General features: G+C 39.3%; 1 protein-coding gene across 13 annotated transcripts in view; it reads left to right on the forward strand.

Annotated features, from left to right (window-relative positions):
- The first annotated feature begins 306 nt into the window (after nucleotides 1–306).
- Nucleotides 307–24,272, forward strand: part of UBAP2 (ubiquitin associated protein 2) — an 82,224-nt gene continuing 58,258 nt past the window's right edge. For 6 of the 13 annotated variants that reach the window (XM_030005112.2, XM_030005123.2, XM_030005114.2 and 3 more), the window contains exons 1-8: nucleotides 307–330; nucleotides 884–1,023; nucleotides 5,043–5,120; nucleotides 7,315–7,425; nucleotides 11,315–11,468; nucleotides 13,209–13,286; nucleotides 22,658–22,712; nucleotides 23,921–24,024. In XM_030005112.2, the coding sequence (XP_029860972.1) occupies nucleotides 925–1,023; nucleotides 5,043–5,120; nucleotides 7,315–7,425; nucleotides 11,315–11,468; nucleotides 13,209–13,286; nucleotides 22,658–22,712; nucleotides 23,921–24,024 (679 nt within the window). In that variant the 5' untranslated portion in view covers nucleotides 307–330; nucleotides 884–924. The remainder of the gene's footprint in view (nucleotides 331–883; nucleotides 1,024–5,042; nucleotides 5,121–7,314; nucleotides 7,426–11,314; nucleotides 11,469–13,208; nucleotides 13,287–22,657; nucleotides 22,713–23,920; nucleotides 24,025–24,272) is intronic. The other 7 variants (XM_030005116.2, XM_030005117.2, XM_030005120.2 and 4 more) reach the window with 2 other exon arrangements.

Consider the following 24,272-nt stretch of genomic DNA (forward strand, 5'->3'; position numbering starts at 1 on the left):
TGACCAGTTAGAGAGATCTGTTTCCAGTTATCATAGCTACTATAAACCATACTCATCAATTAGCCTTGTGTTAGATGCTGTACAAACACAGGGGGAGTAATAAATGTCTTGTTTCAAAGTAATTTTAATGCTAGAGGATGAATGAGAATGAAAACTTACTACCACAAATGGGATAGCAGTGATGTATGTGTGTGATTTTCTTTTGGGTTTCTTTGTTGCCATACAACAAAGGTGTGTTTAAAGCAGGGTTATAGGTAGCTTTGTAAATCATTTCTGTAAGTATGAGGGAGAACAAAACAAAAATACTGGCTACACAGGCTGGATTGAAAGGTAAGCATCATCATTTCTCTTAAAAATGAGAGGTGAGAAGTAGAATGGGCATTGGCCACAGCCTCCGTATATGTGCGGGAAAGCAGTTTGATGATAGCGAAGAGAGGAACTGCCTAGTTTGTGAATGTGATCTTTGTGTTAGCATTCTGAGTGGGTATGAGAGTGATTAAATTCCAGGCATCGGAATGAGACATCAGGTATTACAGAAATTTAAGGAGTGATAGAGCTGGAGCTGAAATTTCAGCAGAGTAGCAGATAGAAAAGTCTGTATGTTAAATAATTGGAAAAAGCTGTGAGATCTATATGTTGCCTGGTAGTACAGATCTAGACAGATCCCAGTCAGCTGACAAAAATGCTTTTTATCCACTGTGTTTCCCCCTTTACTGTAAAGACTGTGATAAATCCAGTAATAGAGTATTAAAGCTACTTTCTCAGGAGTCTCTGTATAGAGTTCGTGATAAAGGCAGGAAGAGTTCAAGCTACTGCATTTGTATATTATCTGGGTATTGAATCAGTACCCTGCCTTAACTTGTGCTCTTTTTTTTTCTTTCAGATTTTCTATTTTGTACATACATTGTTTTGTATATACTGTATATGATGACTTCGGTGGGCAGTGAACGTACCCGGGGCACTCGGGACAAAACGCAAATTTCAACCACACAGCCAACACAACCACAGAAACAAGTAGTACAGGTATGTGATACTATATAATCTTCTCTGAGTTGAAAGTGAGCAAGTAATGATACACATTTCTTCCCCTAGTCAGTAATAACTGAGAAAAGATGGGAGGGAAAAGTCATGGTCTGTTTTGGAAGAGTATGTTTGATATTTTGCTTTAATTACTCAGTAATCCAGCACAGCATTAATTAAGTTGTCCCTGTATTCTTGTCTCTGAAGGAGCTTTGTGTTCTTCAGCAACATTTCCTATCAGTGAGGAATTCTGTGCCTATGCCTGTGTCAGGATTTCTGTCCTGTGACCTCAGTGTCATCAGATCTCAGCTCTTCCATATGCCAGCCTCTTGATGCTAGAAGATTTCTGGTTGATAGAGGAATTTGGGTGGGTGGGAAAAGCTTCATTAGATGCATGTCGTGTTCTACAGCATGATTCAGCATATCTGCAAGTCACAAAATCTAAACTTCTTGTGCAGTGTCCTCACAAAGTGAAATGAAGGTGGTCGTCTACTAGTGGACTAAAATTGAGCATTTGTGAGATTGAAATTAAGCTCTTACCCCATTGTCTTGATTCTCAGCAGCAGAGTACTTAAGTTGTGTGCTTGTCTGGGTTACAGAGAGTACAAAATTTCTCTGCTCCGAGCAACTCATTATTCTATTGTCAGGTACTTCTCAAAATTTGACTCAATTCAAGAATTGCCTCAGTTCTCTGCTGGTAGAGAGTGCAACAATCTAGAAGTGCTCTCCAGGGAAATTGTGTCTTTTGTTCTTTTATAGACTGATCTTTAATATGGAGGGGGTCTTGTTTTGTTTTGTACAGTATTAATTATGTGGCCTCAAGCCCTTATCTTCTCCTTGTGTTGCAGTGCTTTGCATAGTGGTGATTCGTGCTAATGTGTGGATTTAGAAAGTGACTTTCAACAGATGAAGTCGAATTTGTTTTTGTTTTATAACAAGTAAAGCTGCAGGAGTATAGTTAGCAGATTGACAGAAGTGGTGGTTTCCCCTTTTTTGACATTTGCAAGACAGCAGTGGAGTACTTGGCCCAGTTTTGCGTTCCCTGGCACAAGACAGACATTGGCAGATGGGAGTAAGTCCAGCGAAGAGCTGCGAAGATGGTTGAGAGGCTGGAGCACAGGATGAATGAGGGGTGACTGGGGGAACTGGATTTGTTCAGCCCTAAGAAGGCAAGGCAAGGTCGTATCTTCTATTCAGATACCTCATGAAAGGGTGTAGCAACGGTGAAGCCAGAGTGTTCTCAGAGAGACAATGGCACAAGTTGGAATACTGGAAATCCCAGCTGCTAAAAGGAAAAAAAAATTGTTTACCATGAACACAGTCATGGATTGGAGAGGTTGTGGGATCTGTGTCTGGCCCCAAGCAGCTCCTCTAATAAGACATGGTCTCACTGGGAGGTTGCACTGGGTATCACTGGAGGACATTTCCAACCTATGTGATTCACTGATTTTAAGCATTAAGTCTTACAGACCTATTTCTGCATTTTGTCCGCTTATTCTACTTCTTGCGTAATAGATACTGGTTTGGTCAATTCAGTGGAAAAGATGGTTATTTAATATACAGCAATTATGTTTTAGTGCATCATATTTTTTTATTGTTTAGATATCAGATGGACCTTTCTGCTTAGTCAGGCTTTACAGATCAACATAAATGTGTGGGATTTTACTGTTTAATCACCACTGATTCATTTTTCTGAATGTAGAATAATGTTATTTCCATTGTCATAATATTACATTGATAATCATTTAAGTTATTTAAGAAATTACATTGCAGTTCTTCTGGATAACAAACATACCATTTATTATAAGATCTGGGCCTATTACTGTCACTTAATTTTGTGTTTTGCATGCTTCTTTTTCTGGTAGTTCAAAGTTGTTAAAAATGTCTTTCACTCTGTTATGCCACAAAGATAAGATATCTTGTAAGGTTGAGTAAAGTTTTAGCTGTTCTTAAGATGCTACTATTTTCTTAGATGCAATTAAAACTTAATTATACTCTTTTATAGGATACTACAATGTTACTTGTAATGATGGTGCCTTAAAAATAAAGAAGAACCACTCGCTGGGAAAAAACCCAAAACTTTGTGACACTGATTTGGTGTTTGTGTAGTAAACACATCTTGTGGGTTTTTGTTCTTGCTTTTTTCTTCTGAATCTTCAATTCCATCTGGATGTAATCCACTGGCATAAATATTAGCTAATTCTAAGCTCTCTGCTTACACAGGAAAACTGAAGATACTGTCACACATCTGACATTGTTATAAAATATGTATATTTTTGTCTTCTAACATGGACTTGAAAAAAGTTGGTTTATGGAAAAAATGTATCTTAATGGTTTCCTGTTTCTGGTCAAATATGCTGTCATGTCTGTACAGAAATTACATTGTCTGAATGTTTTTACTCTGGATATCTTTAAAGGAAATCTCTTCACTAGGTTAAAAGTTGTAGTGGGCCTGAGGCAGCTGAAGGCAGAGCAAGAAGTTGGATCAACAAGGCTTAATACCTGAAACCAGCAGACCTTTTGCTTTTGGTCTCTGCTGAGCTCTCAGCAGACGCCAAGAAGGAGCTCCTTTACACAGAGCACTGCACTGACCAGAAGGCTTTCGTGGACGGTGGCACCAGGGCTGGTGTGGGGAATTCCAGAGCAGGCTCTCCTCTGGGTTACCAAGTGGAGTGACGTATGAAGCTGTCAGCATGACACTTTGAAAATGTTAGGTAGTGCAGAGTACTTAACTCCATTACAAACGCTAATTGTCTTGGAACGTCGCCTCTGAGCACAGCAAATGTCGCTTCCCTGAAGGAACTCTGACAGCTGCAGTAACTTCTCAGAATATAAGCAGCTGGTGGTATACGGTGGAGTAATTTTTAGACTCTTCTCAGCATTTACACGCGAGCTTGTATTTGTGGTAAACTCCAAAAGCAAAGCAGTTTGAGCCTGATTAAGTCTGAACTTGTGAGACACAGATTTTCATGTGGGTATCCTGTGAAGTGAGACTTTGAAAGGTTAGATTCAACCAGCTGCCCAGGATGAATCCTTTCTGTCAAGAATTTCAGTGGATGAGCTGGTCCCCTTCTCAGTGAAGAAGTCTTCTGCAGCACGTCAACTTGCATTTCAGGTCCTGGCTCTCTTCAGTATCAGCCTTCTCTAGCACGAGACGGAAGCTTCTGTTTGAGCAGTAATCAAATAGGTTCAGGATCACGTAGCATAGCATTATCTTTGGTATTTTCATGGGAGTGCAGTTCAAGTAGACTGTAAATGTCGCACTATAAAGAGTGACCTGTATGATGCACCATTAATGTTCTTCAGTTGCTTTCGCCCTGGGGCAGCCATAGCCTATTCGGATTTAGGGCACTTTACTGCATCCATCCATTTTAGTCTTTCAGCTTTTGGAGAAGTTGCCAGCATGGATTTGTGGTCCAGAAACCTTACAGAAGCACTAAGTATTTCATCAATAACAAGATCCTTTAGCAGTTTTCAGAGACCAGTATTTGTTTATAAAGAAAATAAGTGCAGCTGTTCACTGGCAAAATCTTGAGGCATGACTCAGTCTCTTTCCAAGTGCTCATAAAAGTAGAGTCAGGTGGTTGTTGGGAGAGTTGTGGAAGGTGATGTGAACAGGAATCGTCAGAGATGTCATTAATTTAGAAATACTGTTGCCATTTTATTATGATAAAACTGTAACTCTGGAGTGGTAGATACTAAATAAAAGTAAAAGTAATAATATCAAAGTGTAGGCTTCTGTGGTAAATTCTATTTTATTATATGGTTGTCGTGTCTATGTGGTGACCTTTAGCTATGGTTCAAACCTATTGGAACATGTTGAAATTGTTTCTGTCCCAGCTAACTCTTTAACTATAAAATGAGCATAGAGGATATGTTAATCCCTTCCCCATAGCACCTCTGTGCTTGTTGTGCACGTTCTGTTTGAGAATCTGGAGAAAAAATATGGTGACACTAGGAGATACTTTAAAAAAATACATTGTTACCTTTTGTGTACTTTATTGCATGTTTGTGTTTTTCAGGCAACAGCAGAACAGATTCGCCTTGCTCAGATGATCTACGATAAGAACGACGCAGATTTTGAAGATAAAGTGAAACAAGTATGTTTCTTGTGGTACAGAGTTTTTATGCCCTGCAATAAGGTGCTCCAAAGCTGGCTTACATTTTGAAGCTAGAGCGTCTGTTTCTGATTTAGATGAAACCTTTTTCAGAAAGACATAAGTTTAACTAGGAAAAGGTGCTCTTACTGCACTGTGAAGTCTGTTTACAAGAAATTGTGTGGTAATGTAGCTCTGGCTGTGTAGTTACACTGGTGTATTTTCCTCTGTAGACAAGCCTGTAAGCCAAAACTCATCTGTGCTGATGTCTCTTCCAGACTGTATCTCTCTAGTATGGTCCTGATGCTTAATGATTGTCAGAATAAAGAGTGCGTTCAGCTTGTCCACATGTACATGCGCATGGGAAAAATGTCACCTGTATAAACTGAGTTTGCTAATATCTTGGCTGTTTTTCAGGAAAAGTAAAAATCTAATCATAGCTTAAAGGTGAATTGAAGTGTTATTTAAAAAAAAAAAATAAAAATCTGACCTCCCAGTTCTGTGTATGCATTAAAATGACAGAATTACACTGTGAAAATGAGATCTCACACGATTTCCTCTAGAATGCTGAGTTTTGGGTGTAGATGCTCAAGCTTCCACTAGCCAGTTATGGCTGAGACCATTAATAAAAGCAGTACTGAGAATCTGGGTCCCTGTTCTGCTGTGGGTATTGGTGATTTTGTCCTAGTGAACACATCATAACTCATGAAGAACCTAGGAGTACACTCAGAAGGAGAGAAGAATTAGCGTGAATGCATTAATGCAGCAGAGGACCAGATTTCTTGACTTCTTTTCCTTTGTAAACCCTCCTCTGAAGCTTTATTAAGTGCTTTTTGTTGTTCTTGTTATAAAATTGTTCTGTTACTGTGCCAGAAGTGAAGCTGGTACTTCCCGAAGCCAGAGGACCCTCATCAATAGTGCCTGTAGCTCTGCTGCTGGGAAGGATAAGAGTTAAGTTATGCATAGGAAATCTCCAATATTTTACATTATGCATATATATTTCTAGTTCATGTAGGTTTTTTCCTTTGGGTGAAGTTGCTGGATGTCCCATGACAGACTGTGATTATTTCCATCCCACACTCCTCAGGATGTGCACTGCAGGTCCACAGAGCATAATTCAGTACTAGGTCTCCTTAAGCAGCCATCGCTTATGCATCCTATGTGGCCTTGTGCTGAAATGGATCAAGGGAGCTGATCTGGCTGAAGAATAACCTTTTTCTTAGTCTGGATGATTTTCCATGTTCTCTGCCATGGCTTACCTTATGTCTGTTCTCACACAGTGGGATAAAGAGGGGAATGTTTGATGGGGAGGAAGGGAGGATGATACTGGAGCTATCCTGGTCTTTTACATCTTGAGTCAGGGAAGTGATTGTTCCCCTGTACTCAGCACTGGTGAGGCCGCACCTCAAGTACTGTGTTCAGTTTTGGGCCCCTCACTACAGGAAAGACATGGAGGTGCTGGAGCGTATCCAGAGAAGGGGCAACGAAGCTGGTGAAGGGTTTAGAGCACAAGTCTTCTGAGGAGCGGCTGAGGGAACTGGGGTTGTTTAGCCTGGAGAAAAGGAGGCTGAGGGGAGACCTTATCGCTCTCTACAACTGCCTGAAAGGAGGTTGTAGCAAGGTGGGTACTGGTCTCTTCTATCAAGTAACTAGGGATAGGGCAAGAGGAAATGGCCTCAGGTTTCACCAGGGGAGGTTTAGATTGGATATTAGGAAAAATTTCCTTACTGAAAGGGTTGTCAAGCATTGGAACAGGCTGCCCAGGGAAGTGGTTGTGTCACCATCCCTGGAGGTATTAAAAAAGCATGTAGACAAGGCACTTCAGGACATGGTTTAGTGGGCATGGTTGATGGTTGGACTCTATGATCTTAAAGGTCTTTTCGAACCTAAATGACTCTATGATTCTATGATCTTTACCCTCATATACTGCTGTCTCTGGGGTGACAGCATTTGCTGCAAGCATAAAGAAAAAAAAGTGTGAAAGAGACTGCTTTCTTGATTACCATTTAATTTGTGTTTCACCCTGTCTCTTTTCTGAATCCCAAGAAGATGTGTAAAATAGAGATACCTTTATTTAGGATTTTAGTTTGCTCTGACACAGTAGCTATGCACTTTCTCGGAATCTGTGGTGGTACTAACTCTTATTTTCTTATAATGATAATTCAGGTATTTTAACATGTCTGACTTTTACTGCCAGCTTATGGAAGTGACGGGGAAAAACCAGGATGAGTGCATAGTGGCACTACATGATTGTAATGGGGACGTGAACAGAGCAATCAACATACTGCTGGAAGGAAGTTCAGACACGGTAAGGTTTTACTTTCATACTTGGCTTATTCTGTTTGCTGTGTCTTTCTACTTTTAAGAAGTGATTGAGAAAGTTGTATTTTGGAAGCTTTCGATTTCCACGTCTCCATTCAAATTCTTTTGAAGGAAATGGAGACCAGGGCAACTTCTCTACTGCATACATACCTCAGAGTAGGCTGAACCTTGAAAATGTTGTGGGTGTTCAGCTGGTGTCTTGCAGAGTCCTCCAGCTTTTATTTACATGCAGCAGTTTTAACTCTGCAGCGGAAGTAGGTGCTCTGTCAGACAGGGGCGAGTTTTTTTGCTGCCATGTTTGTGGTTACTCTGTAGCATCTCCACAACCCTGAGACTAAGCTTTTGACACATAGTGCAGTCTTTATAAACCTGAAGGGCAGGCAGATACTTCTAAGTCGTGCAACTTCTGTAGATGTGCATTGCCAGTATTGAAGTTGGAGGAGGTTTCCACATCTGAAAGTTGCATTGACAGTGCTACTAATGGCAGAAGAGAATACAGCAAGTTGTTCCTTTCAGTATGTTGCTAATTTGCATGACTTCATTGAAAAACAGGAGGAGACTAAACAATGTGTATATAACAACAAATAATGTCGCTTAGGATGTTGCACAGAGCAATTTTTTATCCCAAGAGATATCAGGAAAATATGTCTTGCTGCAGTTGAAGTTTTTGCTGGAGGGACTTCTTACAGTTTGTCTGAGGCAGTAAACTAGATTCCATCGCATCTAAATTGGGAAAGAAACCTGGACTTCCTTTCTTAGTGCTGAACAGTCAGTATTTCCTGTGATTTGTCAGGATGTGTACTCTGGCTTATTGTTAATGAGGAAACTCACCCCCTACACACTCTACATCTAGGGTACATACCATTCTGAGGGGACTTTCTTTTCTATCCCCTTTTCATTTGTCAGAGTTGAGGTCATCTAAAACACAGAAGTATATAATACTGAGCAAGCTGGCAAGTTGAGAGTAAAAGAGAGCATCTCATCTTGATTAAATCTGTCTTGGTAATGTGCTTATTTTGTGTTTTCTTGTACTTCTCTTATTTGCCATTTTCTAGTTGAAAATAGTTTTCTGGTTGATAGAGAATCTTAAATGCTTTTTTACTTTAGCAAATTGTTATAAGTGATCATGACATGGAAGAAACTTTCTGAATTCATTTAACGATTAGATGCAACATATCCTTATGTTCTGCTCTTTCAACAAGTTCCTCTGAACCCACTGCTCTCCGCAGACAAAATCAGCTTAGAAGCAAATACAGACAACTTAAAGGGCTCAAGGAGGAAGGAGTATTAACTGAAGGGTGTGAAGAAATTTATTCTTCTTTATTGAAGTTTGTGGGCCTCCAACTTGAAGGGTTTTAAGGCCATTATACTCCAGAACAGTTTAACCATGGATTTGATGTAAATTTGGAAGCAGAGGTACTACTAGTTCTCAAAGCTGATTCCCAAATCTTTTTTTCTAGTTTCGCTCTGTTTTAATGCACTAGAAGGTTTTTTTTACCTCATTTGGATGAAAATTTGTCTATCGAATTTGAGGAATTAGAAGAGCAAGGAGTGATAGCTAGAATGTCTATTTATAATTTCTTTGGTACTCTGCCAGTTTTATCTTTTTTTAATTTTTTTTTTTTTTTTTTTTTTAATGCTGTTATCTTTAAGGTTTTATGCTGTGTGACTTAGTCTTCATGAAGACTTTCCACCTCCAACAGTTGTGACAGCCTGGCTTTGGATAGATAGAGGCTTGTGGATGGGAGTAGAGAAGGGCATGTTTCTTTGCCCAAGATTTCCATTCATTTAACTTCCTACAGGCATAAGATCCATTTTATGCCTGACCATGTTTTTCTTCCTAAACCTTTGAAGATAGAACAAGGAGACCATTCAGATTATTCTTCTTTTTGTCTAAGATCAGGCAAGCAAGAAGGCCTCTGTTGCATGTTTTTGAAGGTCAGGTCCACAACTGTCATTTGGGTTGCCTCAGGCATCGTCAGCTGAAATTGTAATCGGTTAGCTCCCTTACAAAACCAGACAGCTTCGACAGCCTGTGATGGATTCCCATGCCCAGAGGTAGCACCATCCTCTATCTTAAAGGACATGCCCAGCTTAACTTCTCAAGGCTTCCCTCAAAATTATATTGTGGTAAAGCATGGATCTGATGCTTTCATAGTTGTCTTTTCACTGATCCTTCCCAAGTCATGTAAAACCTTACTAAGGAGAGGCTGCTTCCTCTTAAGCTTTGCAGGATCATCCAGTTTTGGGTGTTTCTTAAAATGGTCAAAGATCTTTTGGCACCATGCCCATCAGTGAAATAGTGCATTCTGAACTACATATATAGAGAGATTTGGTTCTATAGTTGTCAGTGCATTTATTTTTCCTCCTGTGAAGTGTCTCTAAATCTCTAGGAATGTTCTAGTGTGTAATGCAGTTACACAGGTTATGGCAGGTGAAGCAATATGACCGTTACTGGAGGAAACAGTTTTGTGTCGCACAAATAACGTGGTGTTGCTTAAATGCGTAGTTTTGTACTTTTAATCTGCATTGTCTGCGCTTCATCTAAGTTGGTTTACGGCAGTGTAGTCTTCTATACTGGAATTGACATTGAAATGTGATTTCAGCCTTCTTTCTCGAGTAACTGTTCTCTTAGTATTTATTCTCTCAAAGGAGACACTGAAATACTGAGTTTGTACTTGTAAACGGGGTTGTTCCCTGCTTTCTCAATAGCATTAGTTTTCCCAATTCTAGGCAGCTTGGACTAGCTGGTCATTGCCTACCTAATGAGGTCTTTTGAGTTGCAGCTGTCTGAATTGAGAGGAGATAGGACAGGACCTAAAAGTACTGATAGCCAGCCTTTTTTGTTTGATGCAAGTGCCTGTCAGAGGTCATGGCTTTAGTGCTTCACAGTTGATGGCACCTTGTTTGCGTATGCAAATTTCCTGCGTAATCACCTTACCTAGACTATGAGGTCCTAAAGATGGGGACATACTTACAAACCTATTTGCCATCTTAATGGTTTGCAAATAATACCTTTCTTCTTTGCTTTGCAGCTATGGCTTGATAGACTAACCATGCAATTGCATAATGTATGAGGTGCTGTGCTATTCTTAGCAAGTGTGTTAGTCATTTTATTTTCAACTCCTACAGATTCTCCTATGGAGCCAATACGATCCCTGAATTTATTTTAAAGATGGAGTTTAATGTTAAAGCTGAAGCCTGATGTTTGGACCTCGGTCCCTTGTCTTGTTTAGACATAGTTTTTCCTGTATTTTACTGTGTGTGATGGGCTGTAGCTGTTAAGAGTGGATGGTCTAGCTTAGCATGGCTCCAGTTTTCCCGAGTCGTTGTTCTGCCATTCTGTCTCTTGGTGTTTGAATTCTAGTACATTTGGATAATGGTTTTTCTTTTTAATCCCCCACCCCCGCCCCCTTAGGCCATGTACTTATTCTTATCAGTGTCTTGTTCAATGACACTTATAAGCATTTTTTCATTTCCTTGGGAGAAAAAGATAGCTCTGTGCATGCTTCCTTGCTAGATTTATGAAGGTAGTTGAGAGGGAAACTGTTGCTTGCTTTGCAGATTTTCTGTGTTGTGGTCATATCTAGGCTTCCTTGAACTAATAAAAGTCCATTATAGCCAGAAATATTTGGGATTCTCACATTCCATAAGACAATCCAACTTCTAAAACTTGTTTCTTTCTCATTTCTTCCCAGAAATACAGCCTGTGTTTCCATTTGTATCAGTGTAGTTTGCAAGGTATTACATATGTGATGTTACGCAGATACCTGGGGTTTTTTTCCATGAACTGGAAGGGTGTGAGGTGGAAGTATGCATTGAGAGCTATCTCCTCCTTTTTGACTTTTGTATCTAATTCTCTTCTACCCAAATAGACTTCTTGGGAGACTGTAGGGGGAAAGAAGAAAAGCCTTGGGAAGGAAAGTTCAGAAAACAAAGAGAACAGAGAAAAAAGAGTGGACAGAGAAGTGAGTCGTGGACGAGGAAGTTCCAACAGACGGGGAAGAGGAGGCAGCCGTGGCCGAGAGTGTACGTATAGTGGTTCACTTTAAAAGATGCAGACAATTTTCTTGCAGCTGAAACTGGCTGAGTTAAGAGTGAATGCTTGATGGACTAAAGCACATCCGAGCTATAGCTCAGCGCTGAAGCAATCATAACTTGTTTGTGCGACAGGTATGCTTGATCTGTCTATGTGACTTGGTTTTGGGATGGTCTGTTCTTGGTCAGAGACAAGTTAATTTAAATTTATGTCCTTTTTTGATTAATTGATCTTGTACAAATTGCTGTTCTTTATGTAAGTTTTAGAATTGATTCTTTGTAAGACTGCTTGAGAGCAAGTATGTCGCTGCACAGCTGATACACTTTTTTGTTTCTTTTAATAAAAAATTTATCCAGCTTTGACTACATCTCCTTTTATGAGTGGGAGAACCTGAAGATGTTCTCATCTTCTCATAAGGGGAATGAAAAGACTGGGATCATTATTAATCTCTAGCATATATTACTCACATAAGCCAACCAAAGGTGAGTTTCTACAACAGAGAAAATTCTTTGTGAGTTGAGACATTTAAAAATTTGCTACAGTTTATACGGGTGCAATAATATATTGTACAAAAGCTAACTGATGTTTCCAAGTTAGGTAGACTCACATTAGATCACCATTGGATTCGTGTTGCTTTTTTCACCAAGTTTTATCAGCATTTCAAAGCTGTACACATTGCCTGTAAGGGTTGTACACAACACTGATAGATGAGCAGAGAAACTGGAATGAAAACAGTATGTTTACCTTTTCACTTAAAAGCAGGAAAAATATTTACAATATTAGCCAACTCTTCTAATTCATTGTTGGAATATATTCAAATATCGTGCCAATGAAGACATTGTGAATCTTTGTAGAATAGAGTAACATCAAGATAGGAAAAAATACTAATAAAACTTGCAGCTGTGCTTAGAACAAATTGAAATTGCATCCATCAAAAACGAAAGTAAGGGGCAGATTTTGCCAGAGGCAGATGCTGCTTATCTCTTTTTGTAAACTGGAATTAAAGATTTTTGAGATGGTTACCAAATCTTGATCTCTCTTCCCAGCTTTATGTCCGAGCATTGATGATTTTGTTGCTGCCATTAGGAGAAGTTGTGCAGTACAAAATCTCACCAGCATTTTAAGTGGCCAGTTGTTATTACTTTTTTTTTTTTCTTGAAGGAGCCAGCCATCTTTCAGAGTACCTCCTCAGCAGTTTTCAGCAAAATAGTTAAGTTGCAGTGCTTTTCTAATGCTTCACCTTCACCCAGTCATTGTCCCTCTGATTTAAATACGAAGGAAAGTTCATTTACGTTTCCCAGGTTGTACAGGGATGTGGTATGGACAGACAGGAGAAGAGTTGGTGTTCTTGGCTATCCCTTATTCTTTCACTGTTGCCACCCAGCACATTATCAAGGAAGCATAGTATGAGGCAGCTGTATTATACTAAACCTTCTCCTCACGCTGCTCCCCCCCCCACAAAAAAAAAAAAAAAAAAAACCAACCCAACTAGCAGTGTGTCTGCCAAGGGACATTTCCCTCTTATTAGATATTTTGCTTTCTAATTGTCCAGTGCAAAGTAAACATAACTTGCTTGTAGCTAGGCCCCCAAAGAAGAGAGAAGTCTGAGATCTGTTGACCAGCCTACTTTAAAGCCTTGCCTTTTCTTTTGGGCTTGAAGTTAAACAGATGGCTATATGGTCTCATGTATGAGTCTCTAAAGCATCTCTTAAGCTGTCCTCTCTCCGCAGTTAGAGCTGAAGAGAATGGAGTGGACAACAATCAAGGAGACAGGCCTTCGGACCGTGGGAAACGTGGCCGTGGGAGAGGTGAGATGGTGGCATTGGTGTGGGACTGGCACTGATTTCATGTCCTGAAATGGAACTCTCCCATTTATTTCTTTAAACACTTCATTTTAAGCATTTGTTGGTTATCCTTTCATTCCATAAGCACTTCAGCCACCTTTAATTTAGGTACCTCCCCCTCCCTTACCCCTTGTCATGTCTTGGTCTCAGAACAACTTAAAAGAATTGACATAAATCACCATCATGGTAGCAGGCTGGCATGCTCTGGCTATGGGGAGCTGTTTCCCCAGATTGACTCATGCCAGCCTCCTGTGAGTGGGAGTGCACTGGGCTCCTCAGGATGTACGTTGGCAGCAGGAGAGTACAAGATTCCATCTGTAGGCCTCTCGGGGAGGGATTTGATGTGTACTTGTGCCGTTTCTTTGGGGTGGATATGGTTGTCAGGCTTGCCTTCTGGTTTTGGTAGCCAATCAGAGAAAGAACAACCTACCTTAGAGACTTTTTGGTAAGAGAAGGAATTTCACATGGAACAGCTGATGAGGAGAACTGAGGAGAAAGAATACTGCAGGGTCTTAGGTAGAATTCCGATCCTGTCCTGTAGAAGAGATAGGAAAGATGTTGATAATAGATTTGATGTGGAATCAAGGGATGTGTAGTTGGTTTGGATTTTCACAGGTTGGAATGGAAAGAGACTTGTTTTTTCTTAAAGCAGGAGGAATGAAAATGAGTAACCTAGGTATGGTGCACCTCATATGGGGAAATGGGTATTAAATGAGTTGAACTGATAAGGTGCACAGCAGAGCTAATGTACTTAAGCAATGTCTGACTTGTGAAAAATTCTGCCTTCAAAGGACTCCTTTCTCTTTGGAATATCCAGTAACAGAGGCATTCAGCGACAGGCACATTCACCTTCATTGTCTCCAGATCTGCATCTTGAAGGAGTGGAAAGATGCAAAGACATGTAGCTTCCAGAGGGTTGTGAGAATGACTCAGTTGTACCTGTGAATCACCAAGTACCAAATGGGAGGGTGTGGTATAGTTCACAGCTACAGTTTTTGGTATGTTAGCATTGTTAATAGATGGAATGTAAGTCTTTCAGTATTTGTTTTATAAAATAATCCTTTATACTCAAATTATAAAGATAGGATTTTTTTTCAATTGTTGGGTGAAACTTAAAGGTTCATTTCAAATACAGTCTATTTTTTGCTTTGTAACCTTATGAACAATACACTGCTTTTGTTGTCAACACTGTAGCTCTCTAGTTGAATATCATATGTCTCAAGCCAAAGCGTTTAATCATCAGATCAAACAGACATAACTGACTGAAGAAATTGGAACAACTTCAACCAATTTCTGTTCACTGGCTTAGTGTACATAGTATTGCTGTATCTCTCTACCAAATATTTTAGACTGTACGTTTATGTGAGCAAAGTATCTTAATGAAGTGTTCTCAACTGTCTGTGATAAACCTGTTGAATGGCTTCAGGATCATTATATTACAAGTGTGTGTATTCTGTGGCAGGAAATACCTAATTTAATTTTATAATGCAAACCCTTGAAATCTGCAGGGACTTGTATAAAGCTGTCTATTTCACTCTCAGTACTTCAGGGATGCATGACCTTCTTCCTTTGGTTATTAGTAGAAATAATAAAAAAAGGCTTCCTGCCATTTCATTCAGTAGTCTTTCTTTTCTGTTACACAGAATAGTCAAATGTGGGATAAAGTACTTCAGCTGAAAGTAAATAGATTGCTGGTAATCACCACAGAACCCTTTTTTAGAAAAGTTTCATACATAGTGTGTGTAGGAATCTAGGCATTGGGTACAAAATTAGGGGTCAGCTAATATCTGAGCAATGCACTGTCTCTCTATTTTAAGATACATTCTCAGGCTGGAGTTATCTTACTGGCTGCTTTCTAGGGGAAGATTTGCTGGGCCATCGTATTGCTGCTTCACTGTAGAACAGCCTAATTTTAAGAAATTACATGCACTGAAAATAGCAGAAATGGGATTGACACTGGGGTCATAATGTGCTGTTTACTGAGGGGGAAAAACCCTGATACTGAGTATTTCTGCCTTGGTGCTGTAGGCACTAGCTTTGTTGTGCAGTAGATCTTCCATTAATGACTGTGTGACATTCCTTGCAACTTTGCAGGGTAGTAGGTATACAGTGTACAAACACCGCTGGTTGCTGGTATGCAGGAGATGAGGGATTTGAAGTAGATACGTATTATTGACTGACTAACATAAACAAAAATGTGTCACAGGATGTGTTTCAGGACACAATTCTGGAATTGCTCTGCCCTTAATTTTTGCTTGCTAAACTGAGGGTGTAAACTTTGGGTTGGAAAGGATTTCAAAAAAATTTCTTTTTTTAAGATTGCCTTCCCATCTCTCTCTCTTTACAGAACTGAATTTCTTGAATGAGCTTAATTTAAATGTGTATGTTCTCGTTTCGTGTGGGATAGAGTTAATTTTCTTCTTAGTAGCTGGTACAGTGTTTTTTGGATTTAGTGTGAGAATAATGTTGATAACACACTGATGTTTTAGTTGTTGCTAAGTTGTGGTTATCTCAAGTTAAGGATTTTTCAGTTTCCCGTGCTCTGCCAGCAAGCCAGTGTACAAGAAGCTGGGAGGAAGCATGGCCAGGACAACGGACCTGAACTAGGAAAAGGGATATTCCATACCATAGAACGCCATGCTCAGTATATAAACTGGGGGGAGTTGGCAGGGAGGGGTGGATTGCTGCTCAGGCATCAGTCAGTGGGTGGTGAGCAATTGCATTGTGCATCACTTGCCTTTTCTTGGTTTTTTTTTTGTTTTGGTTTTTTTTGTTGTTATATTCCTTTTCCTTACAATTATTGGTATTATATTTTATTATTATTGTTAGTATTACATTTTATTTTACTTTAGTTATTAAATCGTTCTTATCTTAACCCACAGGTTTTACTTTTTTTTCAATTGTCCTCCCTATCCCACTGGGAGGGGACGGGTGAGCGAGCAGCTGTGTGGTACCTACTTGCTGGCTGGAGCTAAACCACAACAGTAAAAAATACTGTAATGGTGATGAGTAGTAATTGCATCAAAGTGTTTATATTTGTGTGTCAGTGTTGCAAGGATTTGTAACTGTCTGGAATGGAATCTGGTGAAGGAATTATGGAGGAAGATGATTATGTCTTTAGGATTGTCAGCTCTAGAAATGTTACCTCGTGTTTTAATCAGCTGCAGTGTTATATACAAATTGACAAACTTTACAGGCACAGTTCTGTTTTTTTATGCTGCTGGTTTTTTTGCTGTTCTCACATCTTCAATTTCAAGTGCAGGTCTGGTTCTCCCACTGTCCTCCACCCCATGTTGAAAAGGATGTGGTAGAGCGAGAAAAGGCTTTTGAAGGTACCGGGAAGACTGCATTTATGGGGTGTGAGGAACAAGCAGACTAGGACTACTCCACCTGCAAAAGAGAGAGCTGAGTAGGTGTATGGTAGAGATCTGTAAAATTTTGGTGGAGAAGGTTCTATGGGGAAATCAACTGATTACTCCAAGTATGCAAATGAGGGAATATTAAATGAAGTCAGTAGGTTACAGGTTTGAAATGAACTTATGAAGGTGGGTCTTCATACATGTAGTTAACCTGAGGAATTCCTTTCAATAAGATGTTGTGGGTGCTGAAAATTTACACATAGAGAGACCTGACAATTTCATCCTAAAAAAGAACCACGGCAAGAAAAGGAAAAACCACTGAGGGTTTTGATGTGTGTAAATTATCTTTGGCTGAGGAAGTCTGAGCCACAAATGGTTGAAGACCAAGAGAGTGTCCAGAGAAACTGCACTGTTGCTTCAGTTCATTTACTCCTCCCTAGATGTCTAATTGGTCATAGCTGATAATGGGATAGCAGGTAGGTGAACTTTCAGACTTGATTCAGCACAGAAATTGTTACAGATTCATGTGTAGCAATTATCCTGGTTTGCAAAGTGAAAATGGATTTGTCGCTTTTACTTCTGTTCCTCTATTCTCTTCCTCTTCATTCTTCCAGAGCAACGTGAGCATGCCATAAATGTGGATGCTGACAGAGAATTTTTTTCTAGCAAAACAGAAATAAAAGTGAAAGGGAAAAATACTATTTTTTAATTTTGGACTTAAACAGCATTATGAGAAGCCTTTCAACCACTTGTTTTTTCTGCTGGCTGTATAAGAAAGCAAATCGGCTTATCCTTTTTGTAAATATCTGACTATAGTCTGGCTACTCTTCTTGATATCTTTTTTTTTTTTTAATGTTTTTTAGATAAGAAGTATGCTATCCTTGAAAAAAATTGAGCTTCTGTAACCAGAATTGGATGTCTACACATTTGCTTGTTTTAAAAGCATAGCACAGCTGGCACAAACTATATTTTGGATTTCCTTTGCCAGAACTAGTAAGGATGTTCGTTTTTTAAAACATGAATGTCAGTAAGACCTTCTGGAGGTCACAATCTGAAGTATGTTTGCTGTAGTTGGTTCTGCATTGGTTAAGGAGCTGTGTGTGTCCTGTAATTTTTTTTTTTTTTTGAGATTAACCAGAACTTAGCTTTAACATAAGTTATTTTCTTTTAAACGTAACTTTAGAGTTGAAAGTTTTGTGCACATGCTTCTAAAAATGGTTACTAGAGTACATGCAGTATATAAAACTGATCCAATGCTTCTAGCTTTATGATGACTGATAAGACAAAAGTGATTTGAATTATTAAATATAACTTCAGTGTTTGTTTTGTTTGTATTCTAGGTATTCCATAGTACCTTTCTATACTTAGTCTCCTTATCTCTTCATAAGGCTTAAACCTCTGTCACCTCGGTGTCTGCTGTGAGGATGGCTGGCTCTGCATTTCCAGAGCAGAGATCAGGGCTGTTCAGTTACTGTGTAGTTGGAGATAAGCACAAATCTAGGGTATTGCCTGCCCTTCCAGTCTGCATTTCCTTTTCCTTTCAGCTGTTCTTAGGCCCTTTCTTAGCTTTAAAGTGTCTTCATCTAATTTAAACCCATCTATGTGAAAATCTGAGTTTTGAATAAAGCACCTGTGTTGCAGTGGAAGGATTTAGGTCTGCAAGCTCAGCAAACTGGATTTTCTACAGAATAGGCTATTAAGTTAATGGGCTAGGCCCATCTGAGTTGTGGTCCTACACACTTTTCTCATGCTCCCATGTAATGCGTGTTTGTTTTGGGGGAAGAAATGTTGTGAATGAGATGAACGATTCTTTCCATGCATGGATGGTAGCAGAGTGAATACTTGATTGTGTGATTATGAGTGTTTTGAACTCCCAGTGGGTTTTAGTGGAAACAGAAAATCTCACCACCTGCCTGGGTCTAAGTGTTGACCTCTCTAGAAATCATTCCAGAAAAGAAGAATGTGAATATGTGATGGCTAATGTGAACCTAGTCAACTGAGGGAGATGTGCTGGAGAGCAGGAAAAAATCCCCAACAATGCATAGTTAAACAGTTACAATGTTAAAGGAAACAAAAACATGTTTTAAATAGTTCATTGTTTTAAGTGATGTTGGATAGGGGTAGTAGCAGGAATGTTGATCAGAATCAACTTTAAATGTAGTTCCCCAGTCCTGGATTCCTGGAACAGAAATGAGTAAGCAATGCTGCCTTGATACTTCAGGCTGTTGTTTGTAGATCCAAGTGTAAAGGAATGTGGAGAAATGTTATGAGGGTTTATATGAGGCAGGGCAGTAATTTTGTTCTTTGCCTGATGTCCGTCAGTTGCTTTTGTGTTCCACATGCTGATTAATTATAAGAAAATCTATTCCTTTAGACTCACTGGAAGATTTAATGAGCTACAGCCAAGTCACTTGTTCTCTTATTGTGGGTAGATAAAAATGTAGATAGAAGAATTGCTGATTGTGAATTACCACAGGAAAAAAATTTGGTTTTGTATATGTTGACCGTTGAGATCTAACAACTTTTTAGAGTAGCGTTAAAGCTATACTTTTTACGTTACAAGCATAAACTGGCATTACTGCTGGGGGAGGGGTTGGTCCTGTCTGTCTCTGGTGCATTTGAACTGTATCAGAGGATTTATCTAAGTTTAAAACTAACTAAGCCAAAAAAGAAAAAAAGGAGCAGGCAGCATGCTAGCTGGGGACAACAGGGTTTTTTGGTGCCTTATCCTGGTGTAAAGGTGACTAGTTTTCTGGTATTTAACAAGTAGGGAACTGGTTTGGAGAGCTGATCCAAAAGTGAACTAATAATTTTGTTTTCTGATAGTATGTTTCTGCTTGCTTACTGGTATGTGCAAAACTGTCAGTGCAGGAAAAAGAGTAGAGCTTGTGATCACTGGTGAGGAAGAACTCAGTTGTAGTAGTTCTGATTTAAATGTGTTTACATTACTGTGGGATTGCATGCTCAGAATTTGGGTCCCTGCTCTGAATTGTGGTGTGAAGCTTGATTTGCTCACTGACCTTTTGGTCACTGTTAAAAAGCATCAAAAGTTTGCAAATACCTGATGGGCATTCATAGTTGCTTCATGACTAACTTCTCTGTGTTAGAAGACTGTGCCTTCTCATTGTTTTAAGGCTGTGTTTTAATTTTGGCAGCTGAGAGAAGTAACTTTTCTCAGCATGAGAATTTAAGAATCTATTAGTGATCTGGTTGTGTCAAAGAGAGTACCAGCCCTTCCTCCTGTTTTCTTGCATTAATGACTATGATGTATGAGATTCCATGTCCAAGTTAGGGTGATCTTTCAGTGGTGAGTACTCACTGTCCCGTATTTTGAAGTAGTTCTTTGTAAGTGTCTTTTCTAGCTTTGAATTTAGTGCTTTCTGTAACCTTGCTGGTGTGGTACTTCCCTTTTGTCTTCATTAAAGTGCTTTTTGTTGCATTTGTTGATTAAACTTAATTTAAGTTCAGTTTTGAGAGAAAGCATAGACACAGCTTTATGAAGTTAAGGGAATCCACTTGAAATTCAAGTTCAGGATTGACTTTCAAAGTGATCTGGTATAAAAAAACCCCTTGCTGGCTAGTAGTCTAATACTGTGCATGGAACTTCAGGAACAAAATTATTTCTTTCTAGCAATTTCTAAAATTGTTAGAGAATCTTATTGCTGTTTTCAGCCAGTAGTTTATTGTGCCCATGCTGGTATGGCATGTTACATGTGCCTTGCTTGCAAAACTTCACATCTGCTTAATATGCTAAGGTTATTCTTTCAGGCTTTTGCACTTGGAAGGCTGGGGAGACTTACCTTCTCTTCTAAAATCTATTTGTACTTTCATGCTAGCTATTCCAGTTAATCTCTTTGTACCTAATGTCTGCCTCACTGAAAAATATTTCTGCTTGACTGTTTCTGTGATTCGCAGCTCCCAATTGTTCTTGTAGCTGAACTTGTAAGAAATATGTTGATCTCTCTTCTCTGCATCATTTGTAAATGGTGTTTAATACTGTATTGATAGCTGTAGGAAGTAAATTTATTACACAGATGGCCCCAAGTAAACTTGTTTAGCTGGTTCTGCTCTTAAAAAAAATATTTACTGGGCAGAAACATAATCCAGAGCGCACTGATTTCTGTGCATCTGAGAGCTGTGATCTTGTTATGCCATGGATCAGCTTCCCAGTTTGGGGATTTTAGGTGGGTGAAGGAGAGAAGAGCAGTAGAAAAGGTAGGCTGAGCAAGTAGGTTCAGAGGCCGAGTTACAATCAGTTGGGTACAGCGGGGTCTGGGGCACTGCTGTATATGGCAGAGCAAAGAGCACAACTTCACATGTGGGCTTGGTGAAGAGGCATGGCAATTGCCAGGTTGCAGCTGTTGTTACCTCTTTCCTAACCTCTCTCTGTCTTCTCTCCAACTGTTTGTGAAAAGAGAGCAAAAAGGGGAAAACGTAGAGATAGCAGGTCTGGCCTAGCATCAGACCTTAATTCTTCTGTGTTCTTGTCCTGCCAAAATACTGTGTTGCTGGCTGGGAATCCTTCCTCTGCAGGTTTCCATGGTTCTTCTGTAGCTAGCCGTTGCCACCTTGTATAGGATATGGGTAAACTCTTTTATCAAAACGTGGGTAAAGCTATCCCGCTATTTTGATGCTTCTGAGAAGTCCTTGAAAATGTAGGTAGTAGACATTTAGAGGCCCAGAAATACCTTTTAATACTTGGACAGTGAGCTAGGGTAAGGGCAAGAACGAGTGGTAAGGGGAGAGAAAGCAAAGTAATTAAAATAGGAACTTCCTAATCTGTTTTTACCATGCCCTGGAGTTACTGTTCTTATTCAGTTTAGGTTGTCCCCTGAAAATAAGGGGTAATTTTGATCCAGATTCGAACAGCCTGTCATGGGTAATTCTGATGTTTGGACAACCATTGTGTTGGTGACTTAGGATTATAACTTTTGTGCTCTGGTAAACTTGCAGTTGCTTGGTGACTTATAATTACCACATAATTTTCTTGTTAAAATAAACACTGCTTTGTTCTTAGTCTGCAGCTCTTGACCTCCTCCTGTTCTTGTAATACAAAATAATATTCATAGTTTTCCTCAAAAAACCCAACAAACTGAAAAAGCCTCAGATATCGAGGTCCTAAAAAGGGGGAAGAAAAAAAAAATCTGTGTAGAAATATGCTGCATGTAAGAAATAGTTTCTAACAGTTTATGTAGACATGTGCTTTATGGATGGTTAAGTAATTAAAAAATGCCCTGTTGGCAGTGTGCAATATGCAAAAATAAAGCCATTCACTTATCATGAAGCTTGTAAACTGAGGCTGGTAACCAAAATGGGAGGCAACAAATATTTGTTTTTGTTAAGAGAGAAATGAATATTCTTGTGGGTGATAACAAGGAAGTTGTTTGAGTAATTTGAATTGGGTAATTTTCATGTCAGTAACTACGATTAAGGGGGAAGCAGAAAGACTATGTGGTTGCAGGTTGGCAAAAGCACAGGGAGGTAGGGGTGGAAAGGTGAGCTGAGTCAGAGAAGGAAACAAATGGAGTATTCAAACCTTCTCCTCACAGGCAAGGAGTGACATGGAATTTCTTCAAAGATCAGGGTACACAGGGAGGCTGGGATTCTAGAGCATCTTAGGGAAGAGTGAGAAAGTAGATACAAAATTTGAACAATGTCTAATGATTTGGCAATAGCAGTCTCATTTGAAATGGGTCTTTAGGTAAGTCCTTTTCTTGGCATTGGGAGCTACTTCACTGGATACAGAAAAGAGAGTAAAGAATTGCAAGTCCTACTGAAACGCGTAGTCTTAGATGAACTGTGGCTTACTTGCGTGTGTTAGGGAAACAAATTCTCCTGTGACGAAATTTGGGAAGTAAATGATACTTAATTTTACCTATGGTAGTTTTCTTCTTCAACCATAGTATTTTCTAATGTGACAGACTAGTGACTGGCGGCTCCTCTGCTGTTGCTGTTAAATGGTGTTTTCTCTCCTAGGGTTTGGACGTGGCAGAGGGAGAGGAGCGGGGAGGTTTTCAGCCCAAGGCATGGGGTAAGAAACATGCAGAGCACAGATTTTGGCAAGGATCAAACTCAATGGCAATATTAATTGACAATATTGCCACTGTATGTATTAATATTGCTGTATGTTTGATAAACCGATATGGATGTAAAAATTCACAAATCTGTTAGATGATTAATGGATTATTTTTGTCTTAAACCAGTATTTCTAACTAGACACATCTATACAAGCCTAATGTGTGTTCACTCAGTGTTAATACCTCAAATTTCAATAACCCGTTTGTACCTATCAGTAGCAGCCACATAGTGCCTTGAAGGCTGAGAGTTCTGTGTGGTGCGGATAGTCCTAGGTCAATTTAAAAATAGATTTGTTTCAGTGTAGTGTAGAGCATACAAGTTCTATATAAACCCAGAAAGTCTAGCAATTATAAACTTTCTCCTGTTTTTGAGGTTTCATGCTTTAGCTGTTTGGACATACATGGACCCTAAAACAGAATCAACAGAAGTTACGCAGCAGCTCTAAAGTTTGTTCTCAGTTTTGTTGGAATAACTTGCTTCATAGAAGTGTAGCCTCCACTACATTCACTCAGTGTTTGCCTTTAATGACATTTGGTGCAATGTCAGTGATGTCATGATGAACAGAAGGCTCATTCTAGTTCTCTAATAATCCTTCTTGTTCGTACCTGGAGATGATGAAGTGAAAAGTGTTTTTTCTTCAAAAATCCTTTTTCACCTTTTAGCTGCATCTGTGTGTTTTGGTATCGGTGTCAGGTGTGCATTCTGAAATAGTCTTACTGATGTTCTGACTCCTGTCCTGTGCAGGTCTGGTGCTCTGAAAGGACATGATACTGGTTTCTCATCAGTCAGCCACCTGCTGAGAAACTATCAGCTGAGAGGGGCTTATCGTTGTCCATATAAACTAATGCTTTATAAGACTGGGAGGAGTAGGTATGCTGTTAACTGCTTTTTCAGGAACTGTTTTGGTTCAGTTTCGCTACAGTAATTTTTTTTTTTCCAGTCTCCTCCCTTTCTTCTCCTCTTACTTCTTTTCTCTTTTCTCCCTGTTCTATCTGTGTCTGCTCATAGAGGAAAAATTTCTTTTGAGACCAAAACTATCAAGATAAATTATGTGGAAATCGAGTTGCTAAATCTAATACAACTTCAGCTAAAAATGATGACACTTGTGTTCATTGAATGACCCATGTGTTCTCTTCCATTTCTTAACTTTTAAAACTCTAGGACATTTAACCCTGCAGACTATATGGAGTCTTCTGCCACTCATGGCTTTGGGACAAAATCAGAGATTTGGGAGACTGGTCAGAATGATGCAGATGATGGAACTGGTAAGATGCTTCAAGAAGTGGAACGATTGGAATGAAGGAAGACCAGTAGCAAATTGGCAGTTAAAATAACCATTCTGTTAGTGTTCAGTTAACTTCTGAAAATGTGAATACATCTCACATGACACAGACACTGGTTCATTTTTATAGCTTAACTGCTACTAATGTGCAGAGCACATGCTGTGTAGCCTGAGTAACTATCTGGTTAGAATGAAGGGAAAGCAATTTGCAATTTTTTTGTTTTAGTACTA

Source organism: Aquila chrysaetos, chromosome Z, assembly GCF_900496995.4.
Source record: "Aquila chrysaetos chrysaetos chromosome Z, bAquChr1.4, whole genome shotgun sequence".
Lineage (NCBI taxonomy): Eukaryota > Metazoa > Chordata > Aves > Accipitriformes > Accipitridae > Aquila > Aquila chrysaetos.